The sequence below is a fragment of the Microcaecilia unicolor genome, chromosome 1 (assembly GCF_901765095.1).
Source record: "Microcaecilia unicolor chromosome 1, aMicUni1.1, whole genome shotgun sequence".
NCBI lineage: Eukaryota > Metazoa > Chordata > Amphibia > Gymnophiona > Siphonopidae > Microcaecilia > Microcaecilia unicolor.
Genome location: NC_044031.1, coordinates 214,128,579 through 214,148,517, shown reverse-complemented (window position 1 = coordinate 214,148,517; position 19,939 = coordinate 214,128,579). Strand labels below are relative to the sequence as shown.

The following is a 19,939-nucleotide window of genomic DNA, read 5'->3' as shown; positions in this document are numbered from 1 at the left end:
GTACCGTACAATTCTGAGTGACAACCTCCTTCCCTCCGCCAGGGCCTTAAAAATGGGTCGTGGCTGGGTCTTCCAGCACGACAATGACCCAAAACATACAGCCAAGGCAACAAAGGAGTGGCTCAGGAAGAAGCACATTAGGGTCATGGAGTGGCCTAGCCAGTCACCAGACCTTAATCCCATTGAAAACTTATGGAGGGAGCTGAAGCTGCGAGTTGCCAAGCGACAGCCCAGAACTCTTAATGATTTAGAGATGATCTGCAAAGAGGAGTGGACCAAAATTCCTCCTGACATGTGTGCAAACCTCATCATCAACTACAGAAGACGTCTGACCGCTGTGCTTGCCAACAAGGGTTTTGCCACCAAGTATTAGGTCTTGTTTGCCAGAGGGATCAAATACTTATTTCCCTCTGCAGAATGCAAATAAATTCATATACTTTCCACAATGTGATTTTCCGGATTTAATTTGTGATGTGCTATCTCTCACTGTTACCAATAACCTACCCTTCAATTATGGGCTGCTCATGTCTTTGTCAGTGGGCAAACTTACAAAATCAGCAAGGGATCAAATACTTATTTCCCCCACTGTATCTAATACGATCTGCCCCCCAACGCTTCATAATAGATCTCACATCCCACTTAAACTTCATGCTACAACAGGGTATATACCCTCAAGAAAAAGGCAACATCCTGCTCACCCCAATACCAAAAGATACCAAGAAAAAAAACCCCAAATGATATTACCAACTACTGCCCAGTAGCTTCTATCCCATTAGTAGTCAAACTCATGGAAGGACTGGTGACCAAACAACTCAATGACTACATAAATAAATTCACTATACTACATGAGTCACAATCACGATTTCAACCCCTACACAGCACCGAAACAGTACTATTCACTCTCCTAACCAAATTCAAGCAGGAAATAGCAATAGGCAAGAGCATATTCCTCCTCCAATTTGACATTTCAAGTGCATTCGACATGGTTAACCATAACATACTGCTAAGAATCCTAGAATAGTTAGGAATCAGTTGTGGCACTCTGAATTGGATTAAGGGCTTCCTAGCCACAAGAACATATCAAATGAAATCAAAAACAAACATATCGTCAACGTGGAAACCAGGCTGCAGAGTACCGCAAGGATCACCACTATCACCGATCCTCTTCAACCTCATGATGACTCCACTAGCCAAGACCCTATCCACCCAAGGCCTTAACCCATTTATCTACGCTGATGACATTATATTATACATCCCATACAAACATGATCTGGCGGAAATCACCAACGAAATCAAACTAAGGTTAAACATCATGAACTCATGGGCAAATGCATTCCAATTAAAACTCAATACAGAAAAAACACACTCTCTCATCATCTCATCCCAATACAATACATACAAACCCATAAACATTAACGCCCCAGGATACACTCTCCACGTCTCAGACAGCCTGAAAATTCTCAGAGTAACAATCGACCGTAACCTATCACTAGAGACCCAAGCAAAATCCACCATAAAGAAAATGTTTTTCTCAACGTGGAAACTCAAGCGCGTAAAACCATTCTTCCCGAGGGAAATATTTTGCAACCTGGTACAGTCCATGGTATTAAGTCACGCAGATTACTGTAATGGAAACTATGCGGGATGCAAGGATCAAATCATAAAGAAACTTCAGACTGCCTAAAATACAGCAGCCAGGCTTATATTTGGAAAAACACGTTTTGACAGTGCCAAACCACTCAGAGAAAAATTGCACTGGCTACCAAAGAACGCATCACTTTCAAAATCTGCTCAACTGTTCACAAAATTATTTACGGCGAGGCACTGGGATACATGACAGACCTCAATGATCTGCCAACCAGAAACACCACAAAATCTGCACGATCACATCTAAACCTCCACTACCCAAGCAGCAAAGGACTCAAATACAAATCCACCTATGCAACCAGCTTTTCCTACCTAAGCGCACAACTATGGAACGCATTGCCAAAAGCAGTAAAAACTATGCTCAACCACCTAAATTTTTGGAAAGCACTAAAGACAGACCTGTTCAGAAGAGCATACTCCACTGACCCAACATAAAAATACCGGTCACTTGCGACACAACATAACCAAAACTGCAACGGACATTACTTGACTCTTTTTCCCCCTTTCCGTCTCTAAATTTCCCCCAAATGTTTCCTACCATACATATACCTCATTATACCTCAATATCACTTTGTATTCATTCATACTATGTATTTGTTCAAACTGTAATCGGCTAACACCGTTAACGGTTATATGTAAGCCACATTGAGCCTGCAAAAGGTGGGAAAATGTGGGATACAAATGGAACAAATAATAATAATATTCTAAGGAAATACCACTTTACAGAAAGGGTGTTGAACAAGAGCGGACTGACCACTGGGACAATAGGGCTGTACCTGAGGGCCCACAGCAGTAGGGGACCCACTCTCCTCTAGCCCCCATTTATTTTAAATCACTTTTGTTAAGTGGTTAGGAGCCCATGACCCTTATTGCCTTGAAACCCTGTTTAAAAACTAGTATTAATGTTGGCCATCCTCCAACCTTCAGGTTCCACAAATGATTTTATTGAAAGGTCACAAATTTCTAATTCGTAGATCGCCAATTCCACTTTTGAGTTTTTAGCACTTTAGTGTTTTGCTACTCTTTAGTTTGTCAGTTTGCCCTATTAGATCTTCCAGATTCACTGAGATTTGTTTCAGTTCCTTCAAGTCATGTTAATTAAATACTATTTCAAGAGGGGGTAGCTCCCTTACATCATCTTCCTCATTAAAGACTGAAGCAAAGAATTCATTTAGTGATTTTAGTCTCTCCACTACAGCTTTGTCCTCCCTGAGTACTTTTTATCCCTCAATCATCTAATGGCCCAACTTACTTCCTCTCAGGCTTTTTTTCTTATGAGTTTTTCCCTCTATGGCAATCTTCTTTTCAAATTCTCTTTTGGCCTTCCTTATCCATGCTTTACATCCAACTTCCCAGTGCTTGTTTCCTTTTTTTCTTCATCTGGATCCTTTTTCCCCATTTCTTTTTGAAAGATGATCTTTTGTCTATAATAGTCCTACATGTACCAAGACAGCCAACTACTCCCCAGCACCATCTAAAATCTTATCCAGGTGATGTACGAGTTCCATTATCTTCACCCCAGGCAGGCAAGTTACCAAGCAATCCTCACATTCACCAGTCACCTAGCTATCTACATCCCTAATGAATGAATAACAAATTACAATGGTCATCCTAATCCTTCCCTCCTGGACACAAAGAAGCCTTGATAAGAAGACATGGAGAAACAGCCACTGAATGTTTGGGTTTTTTAATTGGACTGATGGGGTTCACCGGCTTGGATGCATTTCTCTTAGCGATTCACAATGGATAAAATAAATACTCATGGAACCATGGCAAATTGCCTATAACACACAAAAGGTGGACAACTGGGGTGGAAGGTCTGGACCAAGTAAAACTTAATAAACCCTTCCATGGCAGCATCTCACAAGTGTAAAAGGGTATGCAACTTCTGCTCAGGCACCAGTGGATAATGGGAGTGAAGCACTTGAAGTTGGTTAACAATGCAATGTAGTTTCTACTCAGACCATGTTTGAGGGAAGTCTAGAAAACCCTTTAAGAAGAAGAAAAAAAAAAAAAAAGAGATGGAGGCATACAGAACAGAGTGGCTGGTATCAGATGCCCTTAATAGTATTTCCACTCTAACTGCCCAGCAGTATCCCACTGCTACTGCTAAGGGCATCTGACACCAGCCACTCTGTGCTGAACAAGTTGTAGAAGTTATGTTCCCCCAATTAGCTGGTAGGAACAAATTAGAAAAAAATATTTGCCATCATTATTGTGTTTTTCATGTAGCATCTGTAGTCATCTCTATCCACTAAATAAAGGTTTGGTGTTTACTGTAAAATAAAGTGGTTATTGTTTCAAAGTTGAAGGGCAGACGAGTGGGATACGCCTAACAGGCAAAGGGAATAGCATACTTAGGTCAAACCTCCTAAGTGAACTTAACTGAGGTCATGGAAACAATCCTCCCCATTTTCCAAACACAAAAAATGCATTAAACAGAATTCCTACAAGTCATTGCTTCATAAGGCCTTGATTTTATTATCATCATACATAATGTGTCCAATTCATGTAAGAGCCAGTAACCTATTATTCATGGTTTTCTCCAACATCCTTGCACCCTTGAAACAGAGGTGTGAAAAGAAGAAAAGTTTCTAAGATCACTGGGATATAAGTGAATACTTGGAAAGGAAAGAAACCTACCTGGTTGAGATGTGTCAGTCCACCCCCTCTTGGCTCGTACACAGTAATCCCAACGAGTATTGGGGTTCTTGACAAACTTTCCCACATCTTGGAAGAGTTCACAAAAGGACATATGGCTAGCTTGATAGACTGTGTAATAGAGAAGGGCAGCCCTCCATAGAAAGGGATCCTTGCGAAACAAGACACTATGAATGCTTGCTAAACCTTCTTCTGTGGGATTGATTGGCTTTAGGCCATGCTTTTTACGCCCAGTGAGTTTGGACCAGGGCTGCTGGTTGTTGTTCATACCACGGAAGTAATGTGTTCCTGTAAAGCAAGAAAAATGGAGAGTATGGCATAAACATTAAAAGAGGGGGAAAACTTCCTATCAACTTCCAATAATTCTGTTAGCCATGCTCTGTATTATTACACAGCAGGCCTCAAGAAAGGATTCTTATTACTCTGGCCAAAATCATGCATGGCAACTGATCATGATGTTCGCATTCCAAATCATGAAGCAACATTACAAATAAGCATGTACATGCTAAAATGCACAACTTAATTTTGCAAAGGCTATAAATGCTATTTGACAACTTCTCACTGATTCTGTGCTCCCAACTTCAGGAACCATCTTTCCAGACTACACTTTTTCGTATTATACAATATGATTATTATATGTACATCATCAGACTAATCTCAGCTTTCTCCCTAGGATAACGCAGCATTTGCACTAAATGGTTTGAAGTGGGCAAGATACAATTGAGTGGCAAACCAAAAAAATAAAATAAAGTGTAGCTATGATGAATAAGGATTCATTAAGAATGTTAGCTTCTTCTTTTCTTCCCCATTTCCAACTAACAACTTCTGATCTGGATTACTGTTTTAGGAAAATAAGAACTACAGGGAATTTTGGAAAGTTAGGTGGGGCTTAGAAGAGATCTGATCAAATACCAAGAATTCCATTAAACAGCAAAACAATTTCAAAAGAATATAAACAGGATGGAGTTGGTCCAGAGGGTGGTTTCTAAAATAGTCTGTGATCTTCATCATAAAGCATGTGGCGACAGACTTAAAGATTTCAATATATATACTCTAGAGGAAGGCAGGAGAGGGAAGATATGAAAAAACACAAATACCTCCCTGGTGTAAACACAGAGGAGGAGGGCCTCTTTCAAATGAAAAGAAGCTCTAACAAGGAGTCAGACTCAGGAGTAATGCATTTCTTTATAGAAAGAGTTGTAGATATTTGGAACAACCTTACAGTGGAAATCAGAGAGACAAGGGCTGTATTTGAATTCAAGAAAGAATGGGGCAAAAACAGAGGATCTCTGAGGGGGAAGAAGGGATTGTAGAGCTTAGTAGCTGTGGGTAGGTTGACAGGATAGGCCATATGGTCTTTACCTGCCATCATTTCCTGTTACAAGAAAAATGTTCTTACCAACCTTCCTCAGTACCTCAAGGATAATTCAGACTTCCACGTGAAAGCAAACTATCAGGCTGACAGGGAAAGGAAAAAATATAGCTAATCTTTTGTATTACATTGTTGAGCCACTGCGGCATATAGATATGTCTGTCTTCATCTGGGAAATAACATTTTAAACAGAAGTACTGAAATTAAACTAGTAAATGGCTCAAAAAGAAGAAATTAGATCTTACCTGTTAATTTTCTTTCCTTGAGTCTCTCCAGACCATTCCCGACAAATGGATATATAACCTCCTAACAGCACATGGGGAGACTGAGAATTACTGAGCGACATCATCCTATATGGTCCTGTACAACCCTGAGCCAGTCAGTATTTCTACTGATCAAGCATACTAGGTCAGACCAATGGTCCATCTAGCCCAGTATCCTGTTTCCAACAGTTGCCAAGTGTGAAGAGGAAGCTTCTGCTCCCACTCTCCAGCAGGCCTCACTGGCCTGTGGCCTCTGAACAGGACTCTAAACAGTCTCCTCCCAGCATCCTGAGCAATCCAACCTCAAGCTCCTGGGCCCCTTTCTCACTCAGGGTGAGCTGGTTCTCAGTATGCAAATTGTATGCAGATTAGCATGTTATCCTTTCACGGTCAGGGTGACCTGGTTCTCCAGAGGCAAAATTAAACAGGTCTTACCAACAGCATATTCAGGCAATTCTTTATTCCAGCCCCTGGGCACAGTTCTTCTGGCTTAAATACTTTATACATTTACATATCTTCACACTGAGCCTCCCCACACAGATTCCTGGGCTCAGCATTAACCTCAATACCTTGGGGACTTCTAACCCCAGGCTTTGCAGCCTGCTTCTCAGTACTGGGACACACAGCCCTACTTCTTCTTTGGACACCCAGTCCTTCCTTCCTTGGACACCCAGTCCTTTCTTTCTTAAGACTCACAGTCCTTTCTTTGAACACACAGTTCCTCTAAGTACTGAGGCTACACAGTCCAACACTAATGCTTTAGGGACTTCTTACCCCAGCCTGTTTTTCTTCCTTGAGCACACAGTCCACCACAAGTCCATAGGGTTTAGCCAGTTCTTTCCAGGGGGATTCTCTTTCTTCAGCTACCAGCTCTCTTCTCTTCCTTTTCACCTCTCAGGTGGGGTATAAAGTGGTTAATTAGCTACACAGGACCCAGCCCATAACCTCCTACACCTGTGGACCTCCCAGGGCTCTCCCCGGTCCTAGCAACCTCCACCTATTCTCCTAGCGCCCTCTAGTGGCCTACCCCGGACATCCTGGACATTTTTAGGGGAACAGCGCCATCTAGTGGCCTGCCCCGGCTAGGACAGCCTCTTATTTATCACACAAGCCAGGTCACAAGTACCTGGCAGAAACCCAAATCATGGTAACATTCCATGCTACAACTCCCTTTTTTAAAACCAGATAAGCTCACTGCTGTTACTACATCTTCCAGCAAAGAGTTCCAGAGCTTAACTATTTGTTCAGTGAAAAAATATTTCCTCCTAATTTGTTTTAAAATTATTTCCATGTAAGTTCATTGAGTTTCCCCTAGTCTTCATAATTTTTGGAACAAGTAAAAAATCAATTTACTTCTACTTGTTCTACACCACTCAGGATTTTGTAAACCTCAATCATATCTCCCCTCATCCATCTCTTTTCCAAGCTGAAGATCCCTAACCTCTTTAGCCTTTCCATATATGAGAGGAGTTCCATCCTCTTTGTCATTTTGGTCGCTCTTCTTTGAACCTTTTCTAATTCCTCTATATTTTTTTTGAGATACGGCGACCAGAACTGAATGCAATACTCAAGGTGAGGTTGCACCATGGAGCAACACAGAGGCATTATAGTAACATAGAAATTTTATCTCCCTGGCACTCGCTGATGTAACATTTATCTACATGGACTGATGAGACAAAGTCAGCACGGATTTAGTGAAGGGAAGTCTTGCCTCACCAATCTAATGCATTTTTTTGAGGGGGTAAGCAAACATGTGGACAATGGGGAGCCGGTTGATATTGTATATCTGGATTTTCAGAAGGCGTTTGACAAAGTGCCGCACGAAAGACTCCTGAAGAAATTGCAGAGTCATGGAATCGGAGGTAGGGTATTATTATGGATTAAGAACTGGTTGAAAGATAGGAAGCAGAGAGTAGGATTGCGTGGACAGTATTCTCAGTGGAGGAGGGTAGTTAGTGGGGTCCCGCAGGGGTCTGTGCTGGGTCCGTTGCTTTTTAATGTATTTATAAATGACCTAGAGATGGGAATAACTAGTGAGGTAATTAAATTCGCCGATGACACAAAATTATTCAGGGTCGTCAAGTCGCAGAAGGAATGTGAACGATTACAGGAGGACCTTGCGAGACTGGGAGATTGGGCGTGCAAGTGGCAGATGAAGTTCAATGTTGACAAGTGCAAAGTGATGCATGTGGGTAAGAGGAACCCGAATTATAGCTACGTCTTGCAAGGTTCCGCGTTAGGAGTTACGGATCAAGAAAGGGATCTGGGTGTCGTCGTCGATGATACGCTGAAACCTTCTGCTCAGTGTGCTGCTGCGGCTAGGAAAGCGAATAGAATGTTGGGTGTTATTAGGAAGGGTATGGAGTCCAGGTGTGCGGATGTTATAATGCCGTTGTATCGCTCCATGGTGCGACCGCACCTGGAGTATTGTGTTCAGTACTGGTCTCCGTATCTCAAAAAAGATATAGTAGAATTGGAAAAGGTACAGCGAAGGGCGACGAAAATGATAGTGGGGATGGGACGACTTTCCTATGAAGAGAGGCTGAGAAGGCTAGGGCTTTTTAGCTTGGAGAAGAGACGGCTGAGGGGAGATATGATAGAAGTGTATAAAATAATGAGTGGAATGGATCGGGTGGATGTGAAGCGACTGTTCACGCTATCCAAAAATACTAGGACTAGAGGGCATGAGTTGAAGCTACAGTGTGGTAAATTTAAAACGAATCGGAGAAAATTTTTCTTCACCCAACGTGTAATTAGACTCTGGAATTCGTTGCCGGAGAACGTGGTACGGGCGGTTAGCTTGACGGAGTTTAAAAAGGGGTTAGATAGATTCCTAAAGGACAAGTCCATAGACCGCTATTAAATGGACTTGGAAAAATTCCGCATTTTTAGGTATAACTTGTCTGGAATGTTTTTACGTTTGGGGAGCGTGCCAGGTGCCCTTGACCTGGATTGGCCACTGTCGGTGACAGGATGCTGGGCTAGATGGACCTTTGGTCTTTCCCAGTATGGCACTACTTATGTACTTATGTACTTATCTAGTCAATATTGGGGTAAATGAAATCACCCATTATTATAGTATTGCCCAATTTGCCAGCTTTCCTAATTTCTGTATACTTTTCTTCATCCGCCTGTTCAGTAGTACAGCCCTACAAGAATACTCCTTCCCTTCACACATGGAATTTCTATCCATAATGATTTCATGCTGCTATCTGTTTCATGTGGAATGAAACAGATAGCAGTCTCTCCTGGAGAGACTCATGGAAATAAAATTAAAGGTAAGATCTAATTTCTCCTTCCTTATCATCTCTCTAGACCATTCCCGATGAGTGGGAAGTACAGCCAGCCAGAAAAACTTCACAAAGAAATGGAGGATTGGCCTTCAAATAGCTGAGCTCAAGCAGGAACTGGGCAACATTTTGCCCAAGACAAAGCACTTTCAACTCCTCCTGCAATAAGTTACCATTCCATAAACACACCAAAGCAACAATGCCTTCAATCTATCTGGCCACCAGAACAGGCATGAACCCTAGCCAAAGGAACTCTCAATGCAGAGAAGAAAATAGATTCCTCATTTTTAGGTATAACTTGTCTGGAATGTTTTTACGTTTGGGGAGCGTGCCAGGTGCCCTTGACCTGGATTGGCCACTGTCGGTGACAGGATGCTGGGCTAGATGGACCTTTGGTCTTTCCCAGTATGGCACTACTTATGTACTTATGTACTTATGATTAAAGATATAGAAGACAATGCCCACAACCTACCAATGAAGACACTCAATGAAAAACCACCATGAGGCAAAGGCACTTGCACCACTAGAAATAGTAATCTGGGGCAAGTACTAAAGATAAATCCATCCCACAGATGCCAGCTGAATGCCAATAGCCCAAGGGCAAAGTAGAGCAGAAAAAGAAAATTATATGTACTAGCAGGAGATCGCACCACATAATCCAGAAAGGGAAGTAAGACGGAAGGTCAGCCAATAATGAAACGTGGACTTAAGGATGACACCAAGCATGCTCTGAAGGCGTAAAAGGAGTGAAAGAACAAATATAACCACCCAATAACAGCCCCTGAGGGAATACCCTCTAGATGCCCTGGAAGCAATAAAACCAAGGCGATAGTAAGCAAGCCAGGTCCCTTGGGGATGAGGTGGCCCCACAACACTAGCAGATGAAAGGTTGAAAAAGCGCACCTTCAGAGAAGCAAACACCCCCACAGCAGGGAGAAGAGACAGCCATCTCTACAGCAGTGCAGCAAAATTTGCAAGCCCAAGGATAAGAAACAAGGAGGACAAGGAATGCTGGTCTAAAATGAAGACAGTGAACTAACCTGATGAATCCGTAAGAACAAAACTCAACTGTTTTGCAAAAAAGGGAGCGGGGGACACAACCCTAACCGAAAGAAAAAAAAAATCAACTAATACAAGATGACAAAAAGCCAACGAATCCAGCGAGGAGGGGCTAATTGAGTTAGAGAGGATCATCTTGGAAACCACCAAGTTCTAGGTGGTCTATAAATCTTTTAAATAAATAAATTTCCATGGAGAAAGAAAAGAACATAACATAAGAAAAGCCATACTGGGTCAGACCGATAGTCCATTTAGTAGAGTATCTTGCTTTCAAAGGTGGCCAATCCAGGTAACAACCACCTGGCAGAATCACAAATAGTAGCAAAATTCCATGCTAACGATCTCAGGGCAAGCAGTGGTCTCCCCACGGCTATTTCAATAGCAGACTATGGACTTTTCCTCCAGGAGTGCATCAGAGAGGCCAAGATCCACTGTAACTGAGGAGAAACTGAAGTAATTCTGAAGAAGGCTCCGCTGACTTTCAAAAGAAGATCTGACCAGAAGAGGGAATACAATGAAAGCCTGGAATAAAGCCTGTAGGACCATTTTTTTTCTTCCTTTTAAAGATCATGGATTTGATATATCGCCTTTCTGTGGTAAAACCAAGGCAGTTTATATATATAATTTGCATTTGTCTGGCCCTAGAGGGTCACAATCTAAGTTTTGGTCCCAGGGCAATGGAGAGTTAAGTGAGTAGTCCAGAGTGATAATCAAACCCGATTCCTTAGATTCTCAGATTACTGCACTAAGCATTAGGCTAGTCCTCCACTGTTAATCTGAAGTGGGAGTTAAATTGAGGTCCCCTAGCTCCAAACATTAGGCTACTCCTCTACTCTAGGAGAAGGAGCACATAAAAGATAACTGCTATTCATGCTACGAACTGAGGCAGATGGAGAAAGTAACTCAGAGCACTCCAGAGAAAAGAAAATGTTCTCATTAACCAGTGAGCAAGGGCGCCAAGCCTACTCTGTCCAGAGATCTGTATCGTTTTTCTTCTTCCTTTTTTTTTCTTTGTTCCTTTATTTTGGACTCTCAGTTATGTTCTTGTCCTGGGAGGCACTCAAGGACCCCGCCTTTCCCAGCACAGAGGGGGTGAGGGGGCCAAGGCACAAGCACAACTCTGAACAGAGAGTTTGGGGGGGGGGGGGGGGGGGAAAGGAACCAAAACTTCAGAGTGTACATCCCTGGGGAACAGAGACCAAGACTAGTTAAGCCCCTAAGACATGCATTGATTTTTTTTTTCTTGGAGCCAAATCTCTCATGTTTTAGGTTTGTCTGTTTGTTTATTTTTAAACCATGGGGCCAAAAACAGCACACTCAAGCAAGGCTTAATCAGAACAGGGCTGCAGAGGTACTCACCTACCATCTGCTGGGAGACTGAGAAATACTGGCTGGCTCAGGATTGCACAGGACCTTATAGAAGACGTCACTCAGTAGTTCTCAGAATCCCCATATGCTGGTAGGAAGTCAAATACCCACTCATTGGGACTGATCTGGAGAAATAATAAAGTAGAGATAATTACTTTCAGAGTAAATGGAGTAGCCTTATGGTTAGTGTAGCAGACTTTGATCCTGGCAATCTGGGTTCAATTCCCACTGCAGCTCCTTGTGACCTTGCGCAAGTCACTTAACCCTCCATTGCCCCAGGTATAAAAATTTAGATTGTGAGCCCTCTATGGACAGGGAAAGTACCTGTATACTGTGTACATCTAGTAGTGCTATAGAAATGATTAGTAGTAGTAGTAAACGGTGCCAGTGTATGAGCAGACTTCAGAATGGGGCATCATGACTGCTGATACTGCACAGTGCTGGCACTTATCAGTTCTCAAAAAATGTTTTGCATTTGCTTATTCATCTACAGGTAGGTGTTTCTAGCTGCACATTTTGTTTAATCAGTACAGTACCTATCTCATGTCTCAGCATCCCTTCCAACCACTGTTCACGAGCTGTGGAGATGTTGATAGTTAGAGTCGGACGGCCATTTACTATAGTCATCGAGGCTCGAGAAAGCAGGTCCTCCGTTAGATTAACTACAATCTAGAGTAATTTAGATAGAAAAAAAATGTTCACACACATATAAGGTAAGTTTATGTTTTATTCTAATTCTTTCTTTCCGTAAGTCCTGGAACGAAAATGCTTTGATTTCTCAGACCTATTAACAATCACAGTCCCTGGGAACCATCCACTCCCATGGTTTTTGCTTTCCTCATAGAAATAGATACTGGGCCACTTTTGCTTGGAAAGCATGTGCCAGAAAGGCCCAGCAACATGGCTTCTACTGAAGCAGCTATTTAGCTGGCCTAAGCCATACATTTTCTCACACAAAAAAATACAGCATCTATTCTACCCTTCCTCTTCCTTTTTAGACCAAGATTAATATATTCATGACAACACACAAATGAAAGTCTGCTGGCTTGGGGCCTGTGAGAAACCAAGTACATTTTAAGCCACATTTCTCAATTAGTTGTACTGTTCCCAGGTTACTGACCCAGCTGCAATCTTTTTTGTGCTTAAAAACAAAAGACTTTTCAAGTTTGCAGACTTGGCACGAAATACAATAGGGAGTATTGCAGGCATCATATCTTCACAAAGTGCTCAGTAGCTTAGCTGATGCCATCTAAGGTAACAGGCTGCTTGCCCTTGGCATCTACTTTGCCATTTCCCAGGACTCATGCTCTTTGGTCAGCATACAGGCCGGATACACTTTGGAAACACACTTCTTAGCTAAAATATTCAGTATAAGATATCCCAGAGCATTCTAGTGCACTCTGATGCTGCCAAGCCAGTTGGATAGATAGCCTATCTAGTATTGGTATTGACAATCTAATATTTTACAAAAACAGAAAAAGGCACCGCTATTTAATATTTGTTTTCTTTGTTCTTTATATTCTGCCCCCCCCCCCCCCAAAAAAAAGAAAATGACTGCCTCAAGTGATCTACCTTCTCTCCCTTGATGACTTAGGGCTATCTATTTTGTTGGGTAGGGCTGAAAGGTTTTATGCTGTTTTTGATGTGTATGATTTTGCTATGAATACCTAGTGAGAGAAAATTCTTTGGATTGGTGCTATAGAAAATTTTTGAAATAAAACAGCAGAAAAAGCTCCAAGATAAAAATCCTATTGATGCCAATGTAAAACTAACCCAGGTGGAGCTCCATCCAAAATGGTGGCCAGATGGTCTCTATCAATCTATTGGAGGTTTAGTTTAACCTGCTTTAAGGGGAATCACAGGAGTTTTCCTCCTGAAACTGCACTGTCAGCTCTAATGCTGGAAACCTCAGTAAAGAACTTTGTTCACCTTTTATAAGAACATAAGAATTGTCATACTAGGTAACATCAAAGGTCCATTGTGCCTGCACTTGTGGGAAAATGTGGGATATAAATGCACTAAAATAAATAAATAAAACCTCTTTCCAACAGTTACCATCCAGGTTACAAGTGACCAGCAGGATCCCAAAAAGTAGCTACATTCCATGTTACTCCCAGGGATAACAGTAGCTTTCTCCATGTCTAATTTAACAGTATATTGACATTTCTACAGAAAACTGCCAAACCTTTAAGCTCAGCTATGTTAACCACTTTTATCACATCCTCTGGCAACAAGTTTCAGAAGTTAACTAAGCACCGAGTAAAAAATATTTCTTCAGTTCCTTTTAAATTTACTGCTTAGTAATTTCATGGCACATCCCCTAGTCATTGAAAGAGTGCACAACTGGATTTGTGTTTACCTATTCCACGTCACTCAGGATTTCATAGACCTTTATTATAACCTTGGAGTCTCTTTTCCAAGCTGAAGCGCCCTAACCTCTTTAGCCTCTCCTCATATCCACTTCTTCTAATTCAACAATATCATCAGCTTCCTGTTTAACACACGATTAATTTTAAAATTCTTATTTTGACATTTAAAGTACTCCATCTAGGCCTTCCATGGTATATAGCATGTTTGACTACACCTCATGTTTCAGCCCAGATTCTGATCACCGATTTATACTTCCAGGCCCAACTAAGACTAAATTAGAATCCACTAGACCAGGCTTGTCCAACCCGCGGGCAAGAACTCGGCCTGCCAACCTCATTTTCTTGGCCTGCAGAAGCTCTGAGTGAAGTCCACTGATGGGATCTGCTTCTCTGCTGCGAGTGGTCTAACCGAGAGCTTGAGCTGCGCAGCACCACTGAGATTATTTCTGCGGTATTGTCGCGTAAGATTTAATACCACAAGACCAACCTCAACTTCCGGTGCAGGATGGCTCAACCTCATGGTGTACGCAATCGCGGCAGAGAAGCAGGGATCCCACCGGAGAACTTCACCTGGAGATTCTGGGGACCACTCACGGCAGGGAAGCAGAAACCCCGAGGCAGGGAAGCAAGGACCCATTGAAGCAATCAGGTGAGGGGAATACAACAGGGTGAAGGCGGAGGGGTACATATAAGAGAGGGAGAGCGGGTGAAGGATAGGGGTGACATGGAGAAGAGAATGAAAAGAAACAAATAAAAAATCAGTCAGATACTAGGTAAACGTCAAATGGGGAGACAGAAGTGTTCAAAATACATGTTCCACATGCAGGTTAAAAACAAAAGGCTGGGGCTGGGTGAGGGTCAGAGGAACAGAAGAAAGCATGTAATTTCATTTTGAAACTGCCATTAACATTACTGAGATAGTTGGAAAAGTGGCATAGCCACGGGGGGGGGGGGGGGGGGGGGGGGGGGGGGGGGGGGAGGGGTCTGGGCCCCCTCCCATTTTGGGCTCGGGCCCCCTTCAAACCTGCACTGCACCCATTAAATAGCTCCACAGCCAAAGAAATTCCCTGCTGAGCCACTTCCCTCTTCCTGACGCTTCTGCAGTAACCTGAAAGTCATTGGGGTGCTTCCAGCCGCTGATAGGAATATAATGGGTATCTCAGCATTGAGAGCCAGCTGATTTCTAGTGCAAGCTTAAAATACTAGTGCACCTTAGTAAAAGACCCCCTTAATAACCTCACTCATTTTTCCAATTCCTAGATCAGTGGTTCCCAAACCTGGTCCTGGAGGTATCCCAGCTAGTCAGGTTGTCAGGATACCCACAATAAATATTCATAAGAGAGATTTGTATGCACTGCCTCCACTGCATGCAAATCTCTCTCATGAATATTCACTGTGAATATCTTGAAAACCTGACTGGCTGGGGTGCCTCCAGGGAACCACTATCCTAGATCATTTATAAATGTGTTATATGGCATAAGTCCTAGAACTGATCCCTGGGATACTCCACTATTCACCTTCCTCCACTGGCCATTTAACCCTGCTCTCTGTTTTCTATCTTTTAACCAGTTCCCAGCCTAAAACAGGACATGTTTCCTAGCTCAGAGCTTTTAAATTGCCTCAAGAGTATTTCACAAGGTAACATAGTAGATGACGGCAGAAAAGACCTGCATGGTTCATCCAGTCTGCCCAACAAGATAAACTCATATGTGCTACTTTTTGTGTATACCCTACCTTGATTTGTACCTGTCCTCTTCAGGGCACAGACCATATAAGTCTGCCCAGCAATATCCCCACCTCCCAACCACCAGCCCCGCCTCCCACCACCGGCTCTGGCACAGACCGTATAGGTCTGCCCAGCACTATCCCCGCCTCCCAACCACCAGCCCCGCCTCCCACCACCGGCTCACTTAACATAGAGGGAATTTTCAATATGACGTCTAAGTCCAATCTCGGACATTTTGCTCAAAATGTCCAGAATTGGAATACAAATATAACTATTTACAAAACAGCAAAACATCTTTTTTTTTTTTCTAAAATGACCACTTGCTAGATGTTTTTGTGCTCTGTACGTTTATCTTTTTGGTTCATTTAAAAAAAAAATATGTCCAAGTGAAAAAACACAAAATCAAGCCACTGGGATGTAGGAGCCAGCATTCTTAGTAGACTGGCCACACATTCTAGCACAGCAGTGGGGCACCCTAGGGGGAACCGCAGTGGACTTCACCTAAAAGCTTCCAGGTACACATTTCACTGTTGCTACCTTATATTGTATAGTCAGCCCTCCAAAACCCACCAAAAGCCCTCCAAAACTCACCAAAAACCTAACTATACACCACTACAATAGCCCTTATGGCTGCAGATGTCACATATATGTGGCTAAAGTAGGTTTTTGGTGGGTTTTGGAGGGCTCACACTCCACCACAAATGTAACAGAGTGGATTAAGGGTCTAGGTCCCCTTCTCCATAGTGTACTGCATAGACCACTAGGCTACTCCAGGGACCTGCTTGCTGCTCTAATAGGACTGGCTATAACATCTGAGACTGGTATGTACTGTTTCTTTTACATCTTTGTGGGGGGGGGGGGGGGGAGGTCAGTGACCATTAGGTGAAGTAAGAGGGATCATTCCTTTATTCCTCCAGTGGTCATCTGGTCATTTAGAGCACTTTTTTGTGGCTTAGTCGTTATTAAAACAGGTCTTTGTTTACGTTTTGTGCCATTATGGCTGAAAAATATCCAGGTCTTAAGCACTCCCAAATCCCATCCTTAATATGCCCCCAACATGCCTCCTTGAGATTTGAATGTACTGCAGATAACCTGCATAGAAAAACGTCTGGAAAATGGGTTTTGAAAATACTGATTTGGACGTTTTGGTGAGAAAAAAATGTCAGTGTTGCTTTATGCCACATTTTAGATGTTTTTCTCTTTTGAACATGAGCCTCATTGTGTACTTGAATTTTCAAACACATCTGACAGTCTCATCTTTATCTACATATTTATTAATGTCTTTAAAAATATGCAGCAGCATATTAGTGACACAAGACTTCCTTTGCTTAAAATTTATGATGACTTTGTCCCATTAAAACCATGTCTACCTATGTGGCTAGTAATTTTGTTCTTTATAATATATTTTGCCGTTTTTTGCCCAGCACTAGCATCAGGCTCACGAGCCTGTAGTTTCCTGGATCACCCCAGAACCCTTTTGCATTACATTAATTCAAAATGTCTGATGTCTCTGCTGCTCGTGATTCAAAGGGTGCCTGTCCTGGCTGGAGTTTAAACATTGCTAATTCCAGATGAATACACAGAACCCAGTGTCCACTCAATTCACTAATGCACAGAAGCTGGAGAAGCCCCAAGAAGTGCCTGCCAAGATTCTCAGCAGCCTTGGCAGGAGCACAGGATGAGAATTGCTAATGATGCTTTGGAGCTGAGAATTGTATAAGAGTAGCGAATGGGATAAACATTTTAGACTCTCCTCCAGTGATTTCAACTGCTTCCTTGGTATCCTACTGCAGGAAATTTGGTGAAATTCTCTAGAGTTATATAGGACTCATTTTTGACTGTATTGGTCTCTTTAAAGCCATCAGATTCCTTTTTGGTTAACTTTGTCTTCCAATATAATCATATTTATAAGCACTCAAAAAATCAGAATATAAAATAATTCTGGACTTAGTCTGACATATAGATCAGATGGGAACGGTATATGCCAGTTTGATTTAGCATAAGAGCATAGTATATAGGTGACTGGAGAATTTTGAATTAATTTTCCTTATAGTAGAACCTTGCTCTCTTTGGATCTCTTCAAGAAGTATTTGAATGAAGCACTTATGAATTCCATGGAGGCCTATTCACCTTTGATTAAAATCTATGGTAAGTCCTTGGGCTATGACACTGGTGTGCATGGAGACTAACAAGAAAGGAATCTATCCATGGACTGTATCGATTTAGTGGACTTTGGAGAGATCAGCAAGGAAGAGCAAAGAGAAATATATCTTGTTATTTTCTTTTGTATTTCCTTGAGGACAGGAACTGAAGTTTCCAGTAATGATTAATGACAGACCTTTATATGCTCAGTACTGTGTTTACTGTGGATGTGTTGTGGCAAGTAGTTCTCTTTTATATATTTTTTTTTCCTTGAGGGCTTCTATGATTTCCTTTTTGGGGCCCCCTCCGTCTTTAGAGAGCTATAATTGGCTGTAATTAATTGCTTCAGTATTCTTTCTTGGCATTTCCTTGACAATTAAAACAGATAGACCCTCAAAAAGTACAAAATAAGTGACCACAAATTACTAATTGACAACTGAAAATCATCTGCATATGTCCAGTATTGTACATCTAACATTGTCAATACTTTACAAATTGGTTATAAGTAGAAATGTAATATGGCTCAGAGAGATGACCCTTGGAATACTTTAGAAGTAATTGGGACCCATGATGAACACAAATCATTACAACAAACTTGAAATACACAACCAAAAAGGTATGACTGAATCCAGGCTAAGACTGTCCCTGATATACCATGAGCTTAATCGGTTTATTAAAGTAACATGATCAATCATGTCAAAAGAAGCGGCAACATCTAATGAGACCAAAAAACATTGATTATTTTTATCTAAGCCCAGTCTGATTCTATCTAACAGAGAAATCAATACAGATGTGAACTAAATCCAAATGGAACAGAATCAAGAATATTTTGAGCTTCCATAAATTCCATCAGTTGCTGTAAAACCAAATGTTCTAAAACTTTAGCTAAAAAAGATAAGGAAGAAATAGGTCAATAATTTTCAAGGACTTTAGAATCTAAAGTTGATTTCTTCAGTAATGGATGTACTGAGGCTTTTTTCAAATCCTTTGGAACACCACCTTCTGCCATTGATTTATCAACATGGACATTGAATTTGCAATCCCTTCACCGAATGCCTTAAATTCTGATGTAGAACGTGGGTTTTAAGGGACAACATGAGTTGTTTAATGGATTTAATACTTTATAGAACTTTCTTTATCCTAATAACTCAACATCAATTATTGGACATATGGTACAGTTTCAAATGTTGTCACAAGTCTAAAAACTTTATTTTGAAATGTAACAGCACATTGATCATAGACAATTTCTACTTTATGATGATTGTTAATAGATAAAAATATTTGAACTGTTTCAAACAACATTTCCAGTTAGAATAAGTTTCTTGAATTAAAAAAAAACTTTCTTTGTTAATCATGTTCAATTCTGTGTTTTATTAAGAGACAATTGTAATCATCCATTGTGAAACTATCTGGGTATTTTCTTCAAATTCTCTCTAATCTACGTACATTTTGCTTTCATTCAGCTCATCAGTAAACCATGGAACTGAATGAACTCTTTGGTAGCATGGCAAGAGAAAGTTCTCTCCCTCCCCCACTGGACATCATGCTTCACATCCAGTCATACTCTACACCATTGTCTCCCAGCCCAAAGTTTGTTCCATCCTTGCAGTGTATGGTCCACCTTCAACCCACTGTCTCTCTCTGCCATGCTGGAAGCCATTCATGACATGAATACTTCATTCTCTGCACTGGCCCCTTAGCCAGCACATTTGATTAAGCAGTTTTCTACCCACGTTCTACCTTTGAATTTCCCAATTCTTCAGACTGAGCCTTATTTCAGGCCTATGTACAGCTGTTTGGAAAAACGTTTGAAAATCCTTCACTTAGACCTCCAGGACCCTGCTAGCTTCTGCCCTAGTTTCAACCCCCCCTTTCTTCTCCAAAATTCTGGAAAAGTCAGACCTCTTACAACTTTCATAGTTCACACCCTCAAATGGAGTTCAGGAGAGGACATAGCACTGCACCCCTTCTTATTTCATTCTATAATGCCATTAGAGTTGCTCTGGAGCAACACTCTTCAGTTAAGGTAGTCTCTCCAGACC

The 19,939-nt window shown here is 41.7% G+C and overlaps 1 protein-coding gene across 2 annotated transcripts in view; it reads right to left on the bottom strand.

Annotated features, from left to right (window-relative positions):
• KIAA0895 (KIAA0895 ortholog) overlaps nt 1–19,939 on the bottom strand; it is an 89,778-nt gene that overhangs the window by 15,301 nt on the left and 54,538 nt on the right. For both annotated transcript variants that reach the window (XM_030204153.1, XM_030204162.1), the window contains 2 exons: nt 12,197–12,329; nt 4,291–4,596 (listed from right to left, as the gene is read on the bottom strand). In XM_030204153.1, the coding sequence (XP_030060013.1) occupies nt 4,291–4,596; nt 12,197–12,329 (439 nt within the window). The remainder of the gene's footprint in view (nt 1–4,290; nt 4,597–12,196; nt 12,330–19,939) is intronic.